This window comes from Bombina bombina, chromosome 4 (genome assembly GCF_027579735.1).
Source record: "Bombina bombina isolate aBomBom1 chromosome 4, aBomBom1.pri, whole genome shotgun sequence".
NCBI classification, from domain to species: Eukaryota; Metazoa; Chordata; class Amphibia; order Anura; family Bombinatoridae; genus Bombina; species Bombina bombina.
Window position 1 is genome coordinate 236,159,873 of NC_069502.1, and position 16,538 is coordinate 236,176,410.

The following is a 16,538-nucleotide window of genomic DNA, read 5'->3' on the forward strand; positions in this document are numbered from 1 at the left end:
TATGAATGTTTATCTTTAGCTATGGTTTGTAATAGGTTATCATGATAAACTTTTACATGCAGAATCCATTAGTATTTATGCTTTATATATTGCCATTCTTTTTACATCTTATGTACAAGTAATATTTAGAATATTTTTAAGAAATATTTTTCTGATTCTATTTTAAAGGCTTTGTCTGACTTTGTGCCTTCTAATAAAATTTTTAGGTCTTTTTCACTTCTTTTTTAATTATTGAAGTTTCAAATGACCAACAACATACTGATTTATCCTTCCCTGATGATGTTTTTTCTCATTTAGAATTTTCTTCATCAGATATTGACACTAACAAATCTACTTTTTTTTATTACAGTACATTTGTTCTTTGTTGAAAAGGTGTTGATTATTTTGGACATTAAGGTAACTAGTTCTTTTTCAAGACTAGCTAACACTATTTCTGCTTATTTATTCTTCTGTGTTTTCAGAGGTTTTTTTTCCAATTCCTTATACTAGGGAATGGAATAGGCTGAGAATTGTCTTTTATTCCTTCTTCAAAGGTTTTAAACTATACTCTTTGCCGGCAGTTAAATTCAATTTGGAGGGTTCTCCAATTTATTGGGGCTATCTCTTCTCCTACTAATTATGCTATTGTTTCTATAGCAAAATAGTATTTATTTTCCTTTAGATGGTTGTATCTTATTTATGGAAAATTATTTAGTTTCAGGTACTTTTCTTGGACCTGTGATTTATTTGGATGTTGCAATTGCTTCATTTTTTCTGTTTACTTTAAGTTCAAGTATCAGATTATGATTTATTTTAGCATTGTTAAAGGGACAAATTTACTAGACTAGGTGCTGTTGCATTTGTCTTGTTGTTTTGCATTTATTGATCATGCAAGTCCACTGTATTGTCTGGTCCTTTAACTGGACTATCATGCTAATAATTTCATTTGTGTCTTCTTTTTATTTAATATTTTCGCAAATGAGGTTTAATCTATGTCTTTAGCTGTTTGAGCTAGGAGAATTTTGTGATTTCTAAAAATCCATATTTCTTTTGTTCTAAGATAATCAATTATTTGTTTTATAATTGGATTCAATTCTTAACTGTTACTCTGGGCTTCAAGATTGAGTTCTAAGACTAAAACTTTAAGCTTATACTAGTTTGGTTGTTCTTATTAAGGAATGAATTCCTGAATTCTTTCCCAAGTAACATATTTTTAATTGGAAATTGTTTTCAGTTCGAAGTCAGCTCCCTTAAATTGCGGTGTATGTGCCGTATTCCAGCTTGGCTGGCAAGGGGCAGGTTAAGACTTTTTGGAAATTTATTTGGTTCTATTCGGTCCAAATTTCTTTGATTTTATTCCAGTAAGGCTAACACTTTCTTTAAGTGTGTTTCGGTCCTATTTATTTTGGGTACTGTTGAAGCATGGCTGGTCACCCACGGGGTTCAAGCGCTGCTCAGACCTGGAATATTCTGGGGTATTTATTCCAGTTCCATTTTTAGGAACTGGGTTTTGGAGTTTTTTATTCAAACTTTTCTGCCTTTTTTGGTCAGTGATAGCATTATTTGTTTTCATTAGATACAATAAATGCATATTTTTTCTGTATTCATTCAGATTATTTTTTTCTGAGAATGCGGAATCTCATATGATTCACTTTGTTCTTCAGGACATAGTTAGAGGATCTTTTTTTCAAAAGCTCTTGATTCCTCTCACAAGGGTCACCTTTTTTAGGTTTCCAGATAGTTTGTGTCACTGTCTTTGTCTCTATCAGACAAGGGACAATTTTATTGGGTTCCGTCTGTCGGTACCTTTAGTCTCTATTATTTCCTTCAGTTGCTATATATGCATAGAAGTTTTAGGTCTTATGGCCACAGCATTGGATTCAATTCCCTTTGCTCATTTTCAATAGAAAGAACCTTTCCAGTCTTTTATGCTGAATTATGGTGCAGGGATTCTAGGATTTCGCATTTTAAATCTTCAAATCCTAATATTTATCTCTCTTGATTTGGTGGTTAAGATCACCATCATTTAGTTCTACAGGTCTCTTCGTTTCTTTCAACCTGGACCATGATCTCTACAGATGTGAATCTTTTTGGTTGGGAGGCTGTCTGAGGATCTCTGTCAGCACAAGGGGTTTGGAAATCTCAGGAGGCGAGATTACCATTTGATATTTTAGAACTCCGTGTTTTCTCAGAGTTTTTCAGTTAGTTTCTTTTTGAGGAAGAGACATTTATTGTTTTTCAGACAATATCACAACTATGGTGTATGTCAATCATCAGGGTAGGACTATCAGTCCTTAGGCTGTGACAGAAGTGTCTCGGATATTAGCTTAGGCTAAATCCAGCTCCTATCTAAATTCTGTGTTTTTTTTCCCAGGTATAGATATTTGGGAAGCGGATTATCTCTGTTAATCAAGCTTTACATCCGGGAGAATGGTCTCTCATACCCAGATATGTTTTTCAATTTTTCAGTTGTGAGCATTTCTAGAAATAGATCTGTTGGCATCTCATCTGAATAAAGAACTTCCCAGGGGCCTATTCAGGTCCGGGGATCCTCAGGCAGAAGTAGTGTATGCATTGACATTTCTTTGGAAATTATCTTTTTGCCTATTTCTTTCCGCCTCTAGTTCTTCTTCCAAAGTGATTTCCAAAATTCTTATGGAGTATTTGTTATGCTGGTGGCTCCAGCATGGCCTCTCAGGTTTTGGTATGCGGATTTCATTCGGATGGCCAGTTGCCAACCTTGGACACTTCCGTTTAAACCAGACCTTCTTTCTCAAGGCCTATTTTTTCCATCAGGATCTCAAATCATTTAATTTGAAGGGATGGAGGTTGAACGCTTGGTTTCAGGCTCGTAAATCTGTCTCTAGAAAGATTTATTGAGTCTGGAAGACCTACTTTTCTTGGCATTCTTTTAAAATTCATAGAATTTTATCATTTTTTTCAGGTTGGTTTGGATAAGGTTTTGTCTGCAGTTCTTGTTAGGACAAATCTCTATTCTTTCTGTTCTTTTTTCACAGAAAGATTGCTAATCATCCTGATATTCATTGTTTTGTTCAGGCTTTGGTCCGTATCAAGCCTGTCATTAATTCAATCTCTCCTCTTTGGAGTCTCAATTTGGTGCTGAGGGCTTTACAGGCTCCTCCATTTTGAAACTATGCATTTTCTGAACATTAAATTACTTTCTTGGAAAAGTATTGTTCCTTTTGGTTATTTCTTCTGCTAGAAGAATTTTTGAGTTTTCTGCTCTTTTTTGTGAATATCTTTTTCTGATTTTTTATCAGGATAAGGCAGTGTTACTTCCTGATATTCATCATTTTTTTCAGGGTTTGATTCGTATCAAACCTGTCATTAAGCCAATTTCTCCTCCTTGGAGTCTTTTTTGGGTTCTGAAGGTTTTTCAGGCTCTTCTATTTGAGCATATGCTTGCTCTGGACGTTAATTACTTTCATGGAAAGTATTGTTCTTTTTGGACATCTCTTCAGCTAGAACAACTTTTGAATTATCTGTTCTTTCTTGTGAATCTCTTTTTCTGATTTTTTTTCATCACGAAAAGGTGGTTTTTGCTGTCCTCATTTCATTTCTTACCTAAAGTTGTAAATTCTAACAAACATTAGGGAGGAATTATTGTTTTCCTAAGACTTCTTTGGTGAGATTCTTACTTTCTATGTTGAAGCTATTCAGATTTCAGATAGACTTCTAGTCTATTTTTTATCTTTTCTGGTTTTAGGAAGGTCAAAAGCTTCTGCCATTTATTTGGCATCTTGCTTAAACTTGATTCATCATGCTTATTTGGAGTCGGGTGCATTCCCGCCTCGGAGGATTACGGCTCATTCTACTAGGTAAGTTTCTACTTCCTGGGCTTTTTAAAGAATGAAGCTTCTGTTGATCAGATTTGCAAAGCAATGACTTGGTCTTCTTTGCATACTTCTACTATGTTCTACCATTTTGATGTTTTCTCTTCTTTAGATGCAGTTTTGGTAGAATGGTACTTCAGGCAGCTGTCTCAGTTTGATTCTTCTGCTTATAATTTCAGTTTTTTTCATTATAAAAATTTAAACTTTGATTTGGGAAGTGGATTCATTTTTCAGCGGAATTGGCTGTCTTTATTTTATCCCTCCCTCTCTAGTGAATCTTGCGTGGAAGTTCCACATCTTGGGTATTTATTATCCCATACGTCACTAGCTCATGGACTCTTGCCAATTACATGAAAGAAAACATAATTTATGTAAGAACTTACCTGATAAATTCATTTCTTTCATATTAGCAAGAGTCCATGAGGCCCACCCTTTTTTTGTGGTGGTTATGATTTTTTTTTTTTTTTAGTATAAAGCACAATTATTCCAATTCCTTATTTTTTTGATGCTTTCGCTCCTTTCTTATCACCCCACTTCTTGGCTATTCGTTAAACTGAATTGTGGGTGTGGTGAGGGGTGTATTTATAGGCATTTTTAGGTTTGGGAAACTTTGCCCCTCCTGGTAGGAATGTATATCCCATACGTCACTAGCTCATGGACTCTTGCTAATATGAAAGAAATGAATTTATCAGGTAAGTTCTTACATAAATTATGTTTTTCCATTTCCTTTCGGCTGAATAACTGAGAGTTTTGGGTAAGGGAAGTGACACAGTGCTCTTTGCCTCCTCCTGCTGGCCAGGAGTGTTTATCTCACTAGTAATTGGAATGATGTCGTGGACTCTCCATGTCCGGAAAGAAATACATTTATCAGGTAAGCATACATTTTGTTTTCCTACCTTTTTTTGCTTAGTTATACGTCGGACTAGTTTCTGCTAGGGTGGGAAGGGTTTTATAGCACTTTTGGAGTTTGGGAATCTTTACCTCCTCCTAGTTGTCAGGAAAGGTAATTTCCCAGGAGTAATGGATTATGGACTCTCTCCACCATGAAAGAAATTAATTTATCAAGTATAAATAATGTTTTAGAGGGACCTAATACTCAAAATTGTTTCTTAGCCCTAACCAAGATCCACACTATCAGGCACACTCAACATTTTAAATTAAAGTTTTCAATTTACTTCAATTATCAAATTTTCTTAGTTCTCAGGGTATTCTCTGTTGAAGAGATACCTATGTAGGTAGTGTGCACTTTTCTGGAACAATACATGACAGGAAACACTACCATCTAGTGTTCTTGCAAATGTATAACATAGTTATAAAACTGCTGCCATATATTGGCCCAGTCACATGCACCCTCCTACACCATCATACCTGCTTTTCATCAGAAAGTTGTTTCATATTTTACACTCTTTCTGAAACATGAGACAATTTTAGTGGATTTTATGTCCCTTTAAATGAATATTAAATACAGAAGAATTTCATAACATATTTGTAGTAAAAAGACCATGCAATGGTCAATACAGAATTTCAAATGATCAGTAGATTTTTTTTTTTCTGATAAATTTCTAAATTCCTTTAAATTTCACTGCCCCTGTATCATGTGTCATCCATCAGCGAATCACAGGCTCATGTACGCTTACACTTTGAACTTTTGCGCAGTAGCAGCTGGTGACTTGGAAAGCTTGCGTATAAAAAGGCTATTCACATTTTGATAAAGGAAGTAAATTGGAAAAAAAAATTGTATGCTCTATCTGAATCATGAAAGTTTAATTTTAACCTGTTTTTATGCAATAAAAAATTACAAAATGCTGGTTTATGTAATTTTAAGTTGGAGTGTTCATTGGCTATTGTCTAATACCTCCTGCAGCTGTATTGATGTACCATGTCACCTTTCCATAGGTTTGTAAAAAGTTTGATTTGAATACACAAACATTATTAAAAAAAAATAAAAAATTAGACTAGTACATTATAAACTACACTGTTTCATATGTGATGGAACAAATATAACAGGAGTATACTGTTCTTTAATTATAGCAGTTATATAGTAAGTCAGAATATCCAAATGTCCTGTCTATTATGTAATATAATGACTCAGAAGTTCATTCTCCTATTGCGCATACACAACGTGTCGCTCTGTTACAACACTAGACTTGTTCTAGTTATGGTACAGTAAAACATACAAAGTGCATGGGACCCAAGGAGCTACAACTTTATAATGTTATGGCTACTATCTACTTTTAGTGATCTCCGTATGCCTATATATAAACTCCTTCACTGGGTTTCAAAATGGCTGCTTAGTAGGTTTCAGGTAAATCTGGCAATCCTCGTCATAGAGTTATGGTTTGCAATAAGGAGAAATCATTAGGCATTGACTAAAATTATTCAGTTAAAAGGGGTTTATATGTTTTTCATGCATTGTGTTTGCACCTGGTACACAACTGTAAATACAGGGTTGGCCAGTTTGCTAGGAGGTCTAGTCTTGTAGTATCTGGCAGATTAAGACATTCCAGTCTTTGTTGACTCCATCCTAAAACAAGACACGCATTCATTTGAACACCTGACCTATAACTTTGTATTTAGTCACTAATTTACAATCACCGTTTTGTTTTCGATGTGTATACATTGTTTTATTATGTTTGTTTATTATTTGTTCACTGCTCATCCTTATTAATACCATTTTTTTGTTACTCTTTTGATTTCTTTTTGTTTTCTTTTGTTCCCTCATTTTGCAGTGCACAATTCTTCACACGCAGACTTTGCAAACTTTGATGCATTCGGACAAACTAGTGGTGCAAGTAATTTTGGAGCTTTTCCCCCATCAAGTCAGAATCCTACCCCGCCCTTAAACACAGGTAGTCTTGGCACTCTACTGCTTCATCTGAAAACTAGCTGCTGATACATCTTCTCACTTTTAGTGCGTGTGTTCTGTGTTTCCTATACATATATTCATGCAATGCCAAGCTCGAAAAATATATTTATTACAAAGAGGGAATTGTTCTTATATAATTACTGAAATTGCAGCCAGTAAGATATATATTTCTGTTAATTGCATGTCTATGTGTCTGCCAGCTTCATAGCCTTAAAAGGACATTGGAAAAATATTAATCATGCATGTTAGAGCTCATTGTCATTTTTTAAATATATTTTTTGCATGAAAAAAAGAAAGTGAAATCGGTCTAAATTTAAGTTGAAGCTATCCAAAATATGTGCTGTCAGAGACACCTCCCTTACATTTTAACAGTAATAAGTCACTATGAGAATTAAGCTAACGTAGATCATGGCTTGTGTGTTGTGTCAAATTAATCAATCACAGTTGCACTTGATACTTTGCCATTTAGTGAATTAAATCATTGCTGTGTATGCTACAATGCAATGATTTAACACCTTGGTTGAGATATGTGGTTGTGTATGTATCTGTTATCTATGTCTATCTCTTTCAATCTGATTCTATCAATCACAATTTCCACTGTTTCTGCCTTATAGATTGATGTGAAGTATATATTTTTTTGTCATGTTTTCTTACACTACATGACACTAGGCTAGTCTTAAATTTTTCACACACCCACGTGTATAAAGTATCTCCTGGACCACATCCTTCATGTCTGTCTTGTACGTAGAGTAAGTTTCCAGTTCCTGCCTTTGAGAACCCCCCCCAAAAAACAACAACAAAACCTCAATAATGATAGGGACACTCAGGTCAAAATTAAACATATGAGCTCATGATTCAGAGTATGCAATTTTAAACAACTTTCCAATTTACTTCCATTAACAAAATGTGCACAGTTGTTTTATAGTTACAATTTTGAGTCACCAGCTCCTACTGACCATGTGCAAAAATTTCACAGAATATTCGTATATGCATTTGTGATTGCCTGATGGCTGTCACATGATACAGGAGGAATGGAAGGGAAATATACATAACTTTGAAATTTGTCAGGAAAAAGAAAAAAATCTCCATAACCACAATATACATTTATACTTTACTGCATCCCCTGCTTTATTTATGTACTCTGTTGGATTTTATTCAGTATTGCATAGATATAGCACCTTATTGTATGCTTTGTTTATACTATTTTAATTTGCCAATGCAGCATATGTCCTTAAAGTGATGGTAAACTTAATTGATTATATTAACAATATTTGTAATCACAAAGTAAATGATGAGCACTTTTATTCATGAAAAGCATTGTAAAAGCTAAATTATTTAAATAATTACCCTTTCATGTTTTTATAGATTACACTGTTCTTCCGCCCATAACGCATAGTCTATGTCTGTGTTGAATGACGTTTCAGGCAGTGTTAATTTCGTCGACTAAAACTAGACTAAAATGACTATAAAACTAAAGAAATTCTGATGACTAAAATACGACTAAAACTAAAATGACATTTTAGTCAAAAAACTATGACTAAAACTAAATCACAATGACATTTTAGTCAAAAGACTATGACTAAAACTAAATCAAAATTTGCTGACAAAAACATTTTATGCAAGGTGTTATAATCAATCCATATCCAATTACTGCTCTTATGTAAAATTTACGAAACTTAATTTGATTAAATTTTAAGATATATAAAGACATGTTATATACCACAACAGTTAAATCTGTTACATTTGTATTGCATGTTCAAACCTTAATACCATAAATAAAAACAGGTTAATAAACTGTTACTCCAGGAGTATATAATGAGTTTGGAAGTTCTAGAGCAGTGCTAATATCGTTGCCAAAATTTTTTCAAATCTGTGAACAATCAATTGATTCTTCCTATAGAAATAAGCATAACCCACGAATAATGGTTTAAGTTATGCTGTGCCTGTGCTAGCTGCAGAAAATTTTTGCTGTGTTGAGTTACTTGATTCTTGTTTTAATTATTAACAGAGAACTGTTAAAGTTTTTATATTGGGTAATATGTTCAATACAGCCAATACAGTTTACAGGTTTTTTTTTTATATTTTAAAGTTTATGAAACTTGGTTTTATTTAATTTTAAGTTTAATAAAGATGTTACATATCACAACGGCTAAATTTGTGTCTGTATTGCATGTTTAAACCTTAATACCATAAATATTAACAGGTGTTATGTTTACTCCTGGAGTATATAATCAGTTTGCAAATTATAGATAAATGCTTAAATAATGCATTACACTGTAACTAAACCCCTTAGATTTTAGTCAACTAAAATATACTGGAGATTTAGTCGACTAAAATCTACTGGAGATTCAGTTGACTAAAACTAGACTAAAACTAAAACAATTCAGATGACTAAAAGACGACTAAAACTAAAATGGCATTTTAGTCAAAAGACTAAAACTAAGACTAAATTGAAACTTGCCGTCAAAATTAACACTGGTTTCAGGCTGTAGCCAATTGTATTGCGCCCCCTTTGGCCTCCAGCGAGTTAATAACGCCCTTGGTTTTGACACCAAAGGGGGGCGTGATACGATTCGGTACAGCCTGAATCGTCATTGAACACAGACATAGACTATGCGTTACAGACGGAGGAACGGTGCAATCTATGAAAACATGAAAGGCTAATTATTTAAATAATTTAGCGTTTACAGTGCTTTTCATGAATGAAAGTGCCTATCATTTATTTTAGGATATCCAATATTGTTAATATAATCAATGAAGTTTACCATCACTTCTGTACAGGGTGGATATGATTTAAATCACTAGTCACTAAGACCAATTTAAATCATATTTTTTATTTTTAAAAGAACTTTTCAGATTATGTTTCCAGTTATATCAGTCCATTACTACTTTGGTTGTATATCATTAGATTTGCATATATTGATAGATGATTGAAATGACTGAAATTGGGAGGTGAACTATCTCCTTTTTAATAGGGTAATTTATTCATATTTGATCAACTTTTCAGCTGTACATTATTGAAAGGAGAAAAACGAAGATTACCATAATAAACAATTAGTTCTATTTAACTAAAGAAAAATCACCACTACCTTTATAAATAACAATTTAAATACTTTTACTTAACTAAAACAATAACATATTTCATTTTTAATGATTGTTCCTCCCTCCTAAAACTTGGGTCCTTGTGCAGATTAATTCCACTCCAAACAATTTTCTATTCAGTGAGCTTCATGTAACGTAGTATGGGGTGATTCTCTGTACATAGATTTGCAGGGGAGCAGTATCATTAAAGGAACAGAAAAGGTAAAATGAAACTTTCATTATTCGGAAAGAACATGCATTATTTATCAATTTTCCAATTACTTCTCTTATATAAGGAAGCAGTTTGCAGAGGCTTAGATAGAAGGTAATTACAGAGGTAAAACTTGTATTGTTATTAATTGTGTTGGTTATGCAAAACTGTGGAATATGTAATTTAAGGGATTATTACCCATTATTATGTTGACTGTCCCTTTTAAATAGAAACTATCAAAAAAGCATTTTATTTAAAAAAAATCCTTTTTTTTTTTTTTTTTAAATCAGATTTAAAGCGATATGAGACCCCCCCCCCCCCCCCAAAAAAAAAAAAGATTTAAAAAATGATTTCATGATTCAGACAGAGCAATTACTGTTGGGAATATCACTCCTGGCCAGCAGGAGGAGGGAAAGAGCACCACAAATCCACAAATAAACTATTAAGTATCACTTCCCTTCCCACAAGCCCCAGTCATTCTCTTTGATTTTGGTGCAAGGAGGAGGTGACGTTTTCGTGTCTGAAGAAATTGGATTTATTTTACTTCAATCAATCAAGATTTTATTGTTTTAGAACAGAGTAGGTTACTCTGTTTTTTCCTCTTTTTCAAGGATTGGGTCTAGCCGTACTCCACATTAGTCTCTTCAGTAAGGGCAGTGGTGGCTTTAAAGCAGTTAGGAACTTGTAAAGTGGGCCTTGCTGGGTTTTACTGACATAATTTCTGCCCATGGTATAGAAAGCCAGAGTAGGTTACGCTGGTTTTTCTCTTTCTACAGGTCTCTGTGAGAAGTATGTGTCCTCGCATACAATGTAAGCTGTCCTCCTGCCGGATGCAAATGTTTTTGGGGCAATTTAATCCTTGGGAAAGGATTTTATTGGCAGAGGCAGGCACTTTATATGTGTAGAGACTTGGGGGGTCTGATTACTACTATGTGGTAATTACCCCGGAGGCTGTGTTTATTTAAAGTGAATGTAAATTTTGATGCTAAATTTTTATCTACCCTTACATGGGGGCTTAAAGATGAATGAGAGTCAGAACCGTTATTGCCATGAAAACTGACAGTGACCCAAACTGTGTAATTGCTCATAACTAAAAGCTATCCTGAGGTAGTGGTGCCGAGGTTAGGAAGAGTATAAATATTTGGCTGGACCCTGAACCAGGTAATATAATCAAAGCTTCCTAGACAAGTCCTTTAACTACAGGTGAGGTGGGTTCCATGAATACATATAAAGGATTACCATCTAGTGTGTTGAATTTGGGGGATTCATGAGTTAGTTAATTAGTAAGACATTAGGCAGCGAACATGTAATAGAATCCATATATTCGGTCCTTCAGCCTGTGTACATTACCAACAATAGGTACGGTTTGTTGCAAATCCACTTTACTCAGAGGCCATGAAAATTAACAGGCAAAGAAATAATTGTTTGCTCCAGCAATGAGGTTATTCTACTTACATTTCCGAAAAAGATTAATAATGTCAGTAGCTCAGTACAAAATCATATGCTAACATAACAAGTTACTTAACTGATCACAATTATAGTAAGTGAGCCTACATGAAAACTTAAAGAAAAAAACTGTGGTGGGATCTCTAATGCTGTTAAGAAAGCAACTGCTGAGGTGAATTGTTCAAATTTAGTTCTCCCATCTGCTTCACAAGTCTGGTCCCTGTCTGCATCCCAGATAGCTAGTTGGAAGTTAGTAACAAACCGGCAAAGAGTCCCAGACCACAACAAACAAAGTCACATACAATCTGAAGTCCAGACCCAACTGCATAGATGTGGGGATATCTGCTAATGAATAGCGACAGTGTCTAACCTACCCCTGATTGGAAGACAGAATGTAGCGGTAGGCGTCTAGTTCACGCAGCAGAATGGAGCGGATCACCCATGTTAGTAGGTGCGGAGAAGTATTCCGCTTGGAAGAGGGTAAAAACTTAGTCCTCGGACCTCTCTCCTTCCGCTCCATTTTTCCCCCGCGCAAGGAGCAAGCAGATGTCAGTGATCGCCCCCGGGGTAGGTTCAGGGGTAAGTGATCAGGTTTCGGGATATCTCTAGGACATGGGTTGGAAGGGAGTTAGCCCTGCATGTGTCGCCAGAACTTAGTTAGCCTAGGCCTCACAACGAGAGGGTTGTCCTCCAGTGGCGGTGCGGGGTAGCTCCATATCTTCCATTGCTTTGCCATCCTTGTTGTATACTGCAGTTAGGCAGGGACCCTTCTTCTGGATTATTGAGGACTGTTGTGTGGGGAGAGAGTCCTCCATTGGTTTAGCTGTAGCAGTGTCAGAGCTTGGTTGGTGTCCCACGCCATCTTGTATATATAGATCACGGATCGTAGTCAGAAGATCATTGAACTGCCTTTCGATCTTGCGATCTAGGTCCTCCAACAGAGCAAACACGATTGTACAGAACCCCTCCATCTCAGTTTAAATAATAAAATAGCTTAACCTGGCTATTTACAAGCTGGGGGGGGGGTGAAGGTTAGAAGTGTGACTTAGGCTGTTAGCACATATCTCAGTCAGATTGGATCTTTTGGTAGTAGGAACCCAGCGAAAAAAGTATCATCTGATTCCAAATCTTCTTATCGGTTGATTGTTAACGTTATATTGAAGGGTGGCGTGGTAGAAGCAAAATAATTCCTTAGATTGTTGAGATTGCCTTGGGAGCTATTGAATTTCCTGTCTAGACATGGCTACGGCTTGGACCCCCCTCTTTTGGAGCTTTAACCTTGGTTTTAAGGTTTTGCAGTAGGCTCAGTTTGAGCCATAGCATTCCATAGATTTTAAATTTTTTATCTTCGAAGTTTTCTTTTTTTTGCTATAGCTTCTGCTCGGAGAGTTTAGATACTTTCGGCTTTGCAGTGTGATTCGCTTTATCTTATTTCGGATAAGGCGGTTATTTATCCTCAGTGGAAGTATTGTTTGGGAATTTGTTGTTCCCTCTCTGTGTCCTCATTCTTTTCTCTTGAGGAACGTGTGTGCACAATTTGGATGTTGTGTGTGCTTAATATTTTTTCTTCTGTTTTTTTTTTTTTTTTTTTTTCTGTAACAGAAAGCTACTGCTACTTCTCTTTTCTCTGGTTGAGAAGTTGAATTGGTTGCTTTTCAGACTGCTGGGCTGCAGTCTCTTGAGAAAGTTATGGCTCATTACTCGAGGGCTGTCTCTTCTTCTTGGGCTTTCACATATGAAGCTTCTGTGGATTGGTTTTGCAAGGCTGCAACTTGGTCGTCTTTGCATACTTTTTCCAAATTTTATCAATTAGATTTTTTCTTTGCCTCGGACGAAGTTTCTTTTGGAGGAAAAGTTCTTCAAGCGGTGGTGCCTTCTGTTCAGGTCTGCCTGTCTTGTCCCTCCATAGTCATCTGTGTCCTCTAGCTTGGGTATTGGTTCCAAACAGTAATTGATGATGTTGTGGACTCACTATATCTTAGGAAAGAAAACAAAATAATTGCTTACCCGATGAATGTATTTCTTTCTGGATATGGTGAGTTCACGACCCCTCCCTTTTATTTTTAGACAGTTGTTTTTTTACTAAATCTCAGGCACCTCTACACATTTGTGTTACTCCTTTTTCTCCATTATCTTCCGTCGAATGACTGGGGTTTGTGGAACAATTTAACTGTGGTGCTCTTTACCTCCTCCTGCTGGCCAGGAGTGATATTCCCAACAGTAATTGATGACGTTGTGGACTCACCATATCTGGAAATAAATACATTTATCAGGTAAGCATACATTTCTCCAACATTGGTGTGTCCGGTCCACGGCGTCATCCTTACTTGTGGGATATTCTCTTCCCCAACAGGAAATGGCAAAGAGTCCCAGCAAAGCTGGCCATATAGTCCCTCCTAGGCTCCGCCCACCCCAGTCATTCTCTTTGCCGTTGCACAGGCAACATCTCCACGGAGATGGTTAAGAGTATTTTTGGTGTTTAAATGTAGTTTTTATTCTTCTATCAAGTGTTTGTTATTTTAAAATAGTGCTGGTATGTACTATTTACTCTGAAACAGAAAAGGATGAAGATTTCTGTTTGTAAGAGGAAGATGATTTTAGCAGACAGTAACTAAAATCGATTGCTGTTTCCACATAGGACTGTTGAGATGAAGTAACTTCAGTTGGGGGAAACAGTTAGCAGACTTTTCTGCTTAAGGTATGACTAGCCATATTTCTAACAAGACTGTGTAATGCTGGAAGGCTGTCATTTCCCCTCATGGGGACCGGTAAGCCATTTTCTTAGTCAAACAAACAGAATAAAGGGCTTAATATGGGCTAAAAAACTGGTAGACATTTTTATGGGCTAAATCGATTGCTTTATTTGTGCATATTATTCAGATTTAGGCTAACAATTGGCATTTATAATCTTGGGGAAACTTATAAAACGGCAGGCACTGTGTTAGACACCTTTTTCAGTCAGGGGGCCTTTCTAGTTATAGACTGAGCCTCATTTTCGCGCCATTAATGCGCAGTTGTTTTTTGAGAGCAAGGCATGCAGATGCATGTGTGAGGATCTAAAAATCTCTGAAAAAGCTTTTAGAAGGCGTCATTTGGTATCGTATTCCCCTCAGGGCTTGGTTGGGTCTCAGCAAAGACTATAGCTGGGACTGTATAGGGGTTAAATTTAAAAACGGCTCCGGTTCCGTTATTTTAAGGGTTAAAGCTCTGAAATTTGGTGTGCAATACTTCTAAGGGTTTAAGACACTGTGGTGAAATTTTGGTAATTTTTGAACAATTCCTTCATACTTTTTCACATATTCAGTAATAAAGTGTTTTCTGTTTGAAATTTAAAGTGACAGTAACGGTTTTATTTTAAAACGTTTTTTGTGCTTTGTTGACAAGTTTAAGCCTGTTTAACATGTCTGTACCTTCAGATAAGCTATGTTCTATATGTATGAAAGCCAATGTGTCTCCCCATTTAAATTTATGTGATAATTGTGCCATAGCGTCCAAACAAATTAAGGACAGTACTGCCACAGATAATGATATTGCCCAAGATGATTCCTCAAATGAGGGGAGTAAACATGATACTACATCATCTCCTGCTGTGTCTACACCAGTTTTGCCCATGCAGGAGGCCCCTAGTACATCTAGTGCGCCAATACTTATTACCATGCAACAATTAACGGCTGTAATGGATAACTCCATAGCAAATCTTTTATCCAAAATGCCTACTTATCAGAGAAAGCGCGATTGCTCTGTTTTAAACACTGAAGAGCAAGAGGGCGCTGATGATAATTGTTCTGTCATACCCTCACACCAATCTGAAGGGGCCATGAGGGAGGTTTTGTCTGATGGAGAAATTTCAGATTCAGGAAAAATTTCTCATCAAGCTGAACCTGATGTTGTGACATTTAAATTAGAACATCTCCACGCACTGCTTAAGGAGGTGTTATCTACTCTGAATGATTGTGACAATTTGGTCATTCCAGAGAAATTATGCAAGATGGACAGGTTCCTAGAGGTTCCGGTGCCCCCCGACGCTTTTCCTATACCCAAGCGGGTGGCGGACATAGTAAATAAGGAGTGGGAAAAGCCCGGCATACCTTTTGTTCCTCCCCCTATATTTAAGAAATTATTTCCTATGGTCGACCCCAGAAAGGACTTATGGCAGACAGTCCCCAAGGTCGAGGGGGCAGTTTCTACTCTAAACAAACGCACTACTATTCCTATCGAAGATAGTTGTGCTTTCAAAGATCCTATGGATAAAAAAATTAAAAAGATTTTTTTACAGCAAGGCTACCTTCTACAACCAATTTCATGCATTGTTCCTGTCACTACGGCAGCGTGGTTCTGGTTCGAGGAACTAGAAAAGTCGCTCAGTAGAGAAACTCCATATGAGGAGGTTATGGACAGAGTTCACGCACTTAAATTGGCTAACTCTTTTATTTTAGATGCCGCTTTGCAATTAGCAAGATTAGCGGCGAAAAATTCAGGGTTTGCTATTGTGGCGCGCAGAGCGCTTTGGCTAAAGTCTTGGTCAGCGGATGTGTCATCCAAGACAAAATTGCTTAACATCCCTTTCAGAGGTAAAACTTTATTTGGACCAGATTTGAAAGAGATTATTTCAGACATCACATTTTAAGGCTAAAAATAAGCCTAATCTTCGTCCCTTTCGCAGAAACGGACCAGCCTCTAATTCTGCATCCTCTAAGCAAGAGGGTAATGCCTCACAACCCAAACCAGCCTGGAAACCAATGCAAGGCTGGAACAAGGGTAAGCAGGCCAAGAAGCCTGCCACTGCTAACAAAACAGCATGAAGGAGTAGCCCCCGATCCGGGACCGGATCTGGTGGGGGGCAGACTCTCTCTCTTTGCTCAGGCAAGAGATGTTCAGGATCCTTGGGCGCTAGAAATAGTTTCTCAAGGTTATCTCCTGGAATTCAAGGAACTATCCCCAAGGGGAAGGTTCCACAAGTCTCACTTATCCTCAAACCAAATAAAGAGACAGGCATTCTTACATTGTGTAGAAGACCTGTTAAAGATGGGAGTGATACACCCAGTTCCAATACAGGAACAAGGAATGGGATTTTATTCCAATCTGTTCGTAGTTCCCAAAA

The 16,538-nt window shown here is 36.5% G+C and overlaps 1 protein-coding gene across 6 annotated transcripts in view; it reads left to right on the forward strand.

Moving 5' to 3' along the window:
• Positions 1 to 16,538, forward strand: part of AGFG1 (ArfGAP with FG repeats 1) — a gene marked incomplete in the record, with an annotated part of 358,154 nt that overhangs the window by 189,428 nt on the left and 152,188 nt on the right. For 5 of the 6 annotated variants that reach the window (XM_053709845.1, XM_053709844.1, XM_053709847.1 and 2 more), the window contains 1 exon segment: positions 6,563 to 6,682. In XM_053709845.1, the coding sequence (XP_053565820.1) occupies positions 6,563 to 6,682 (120 nt within the window). 6 annotated transcript variants of the gene reach the window in all.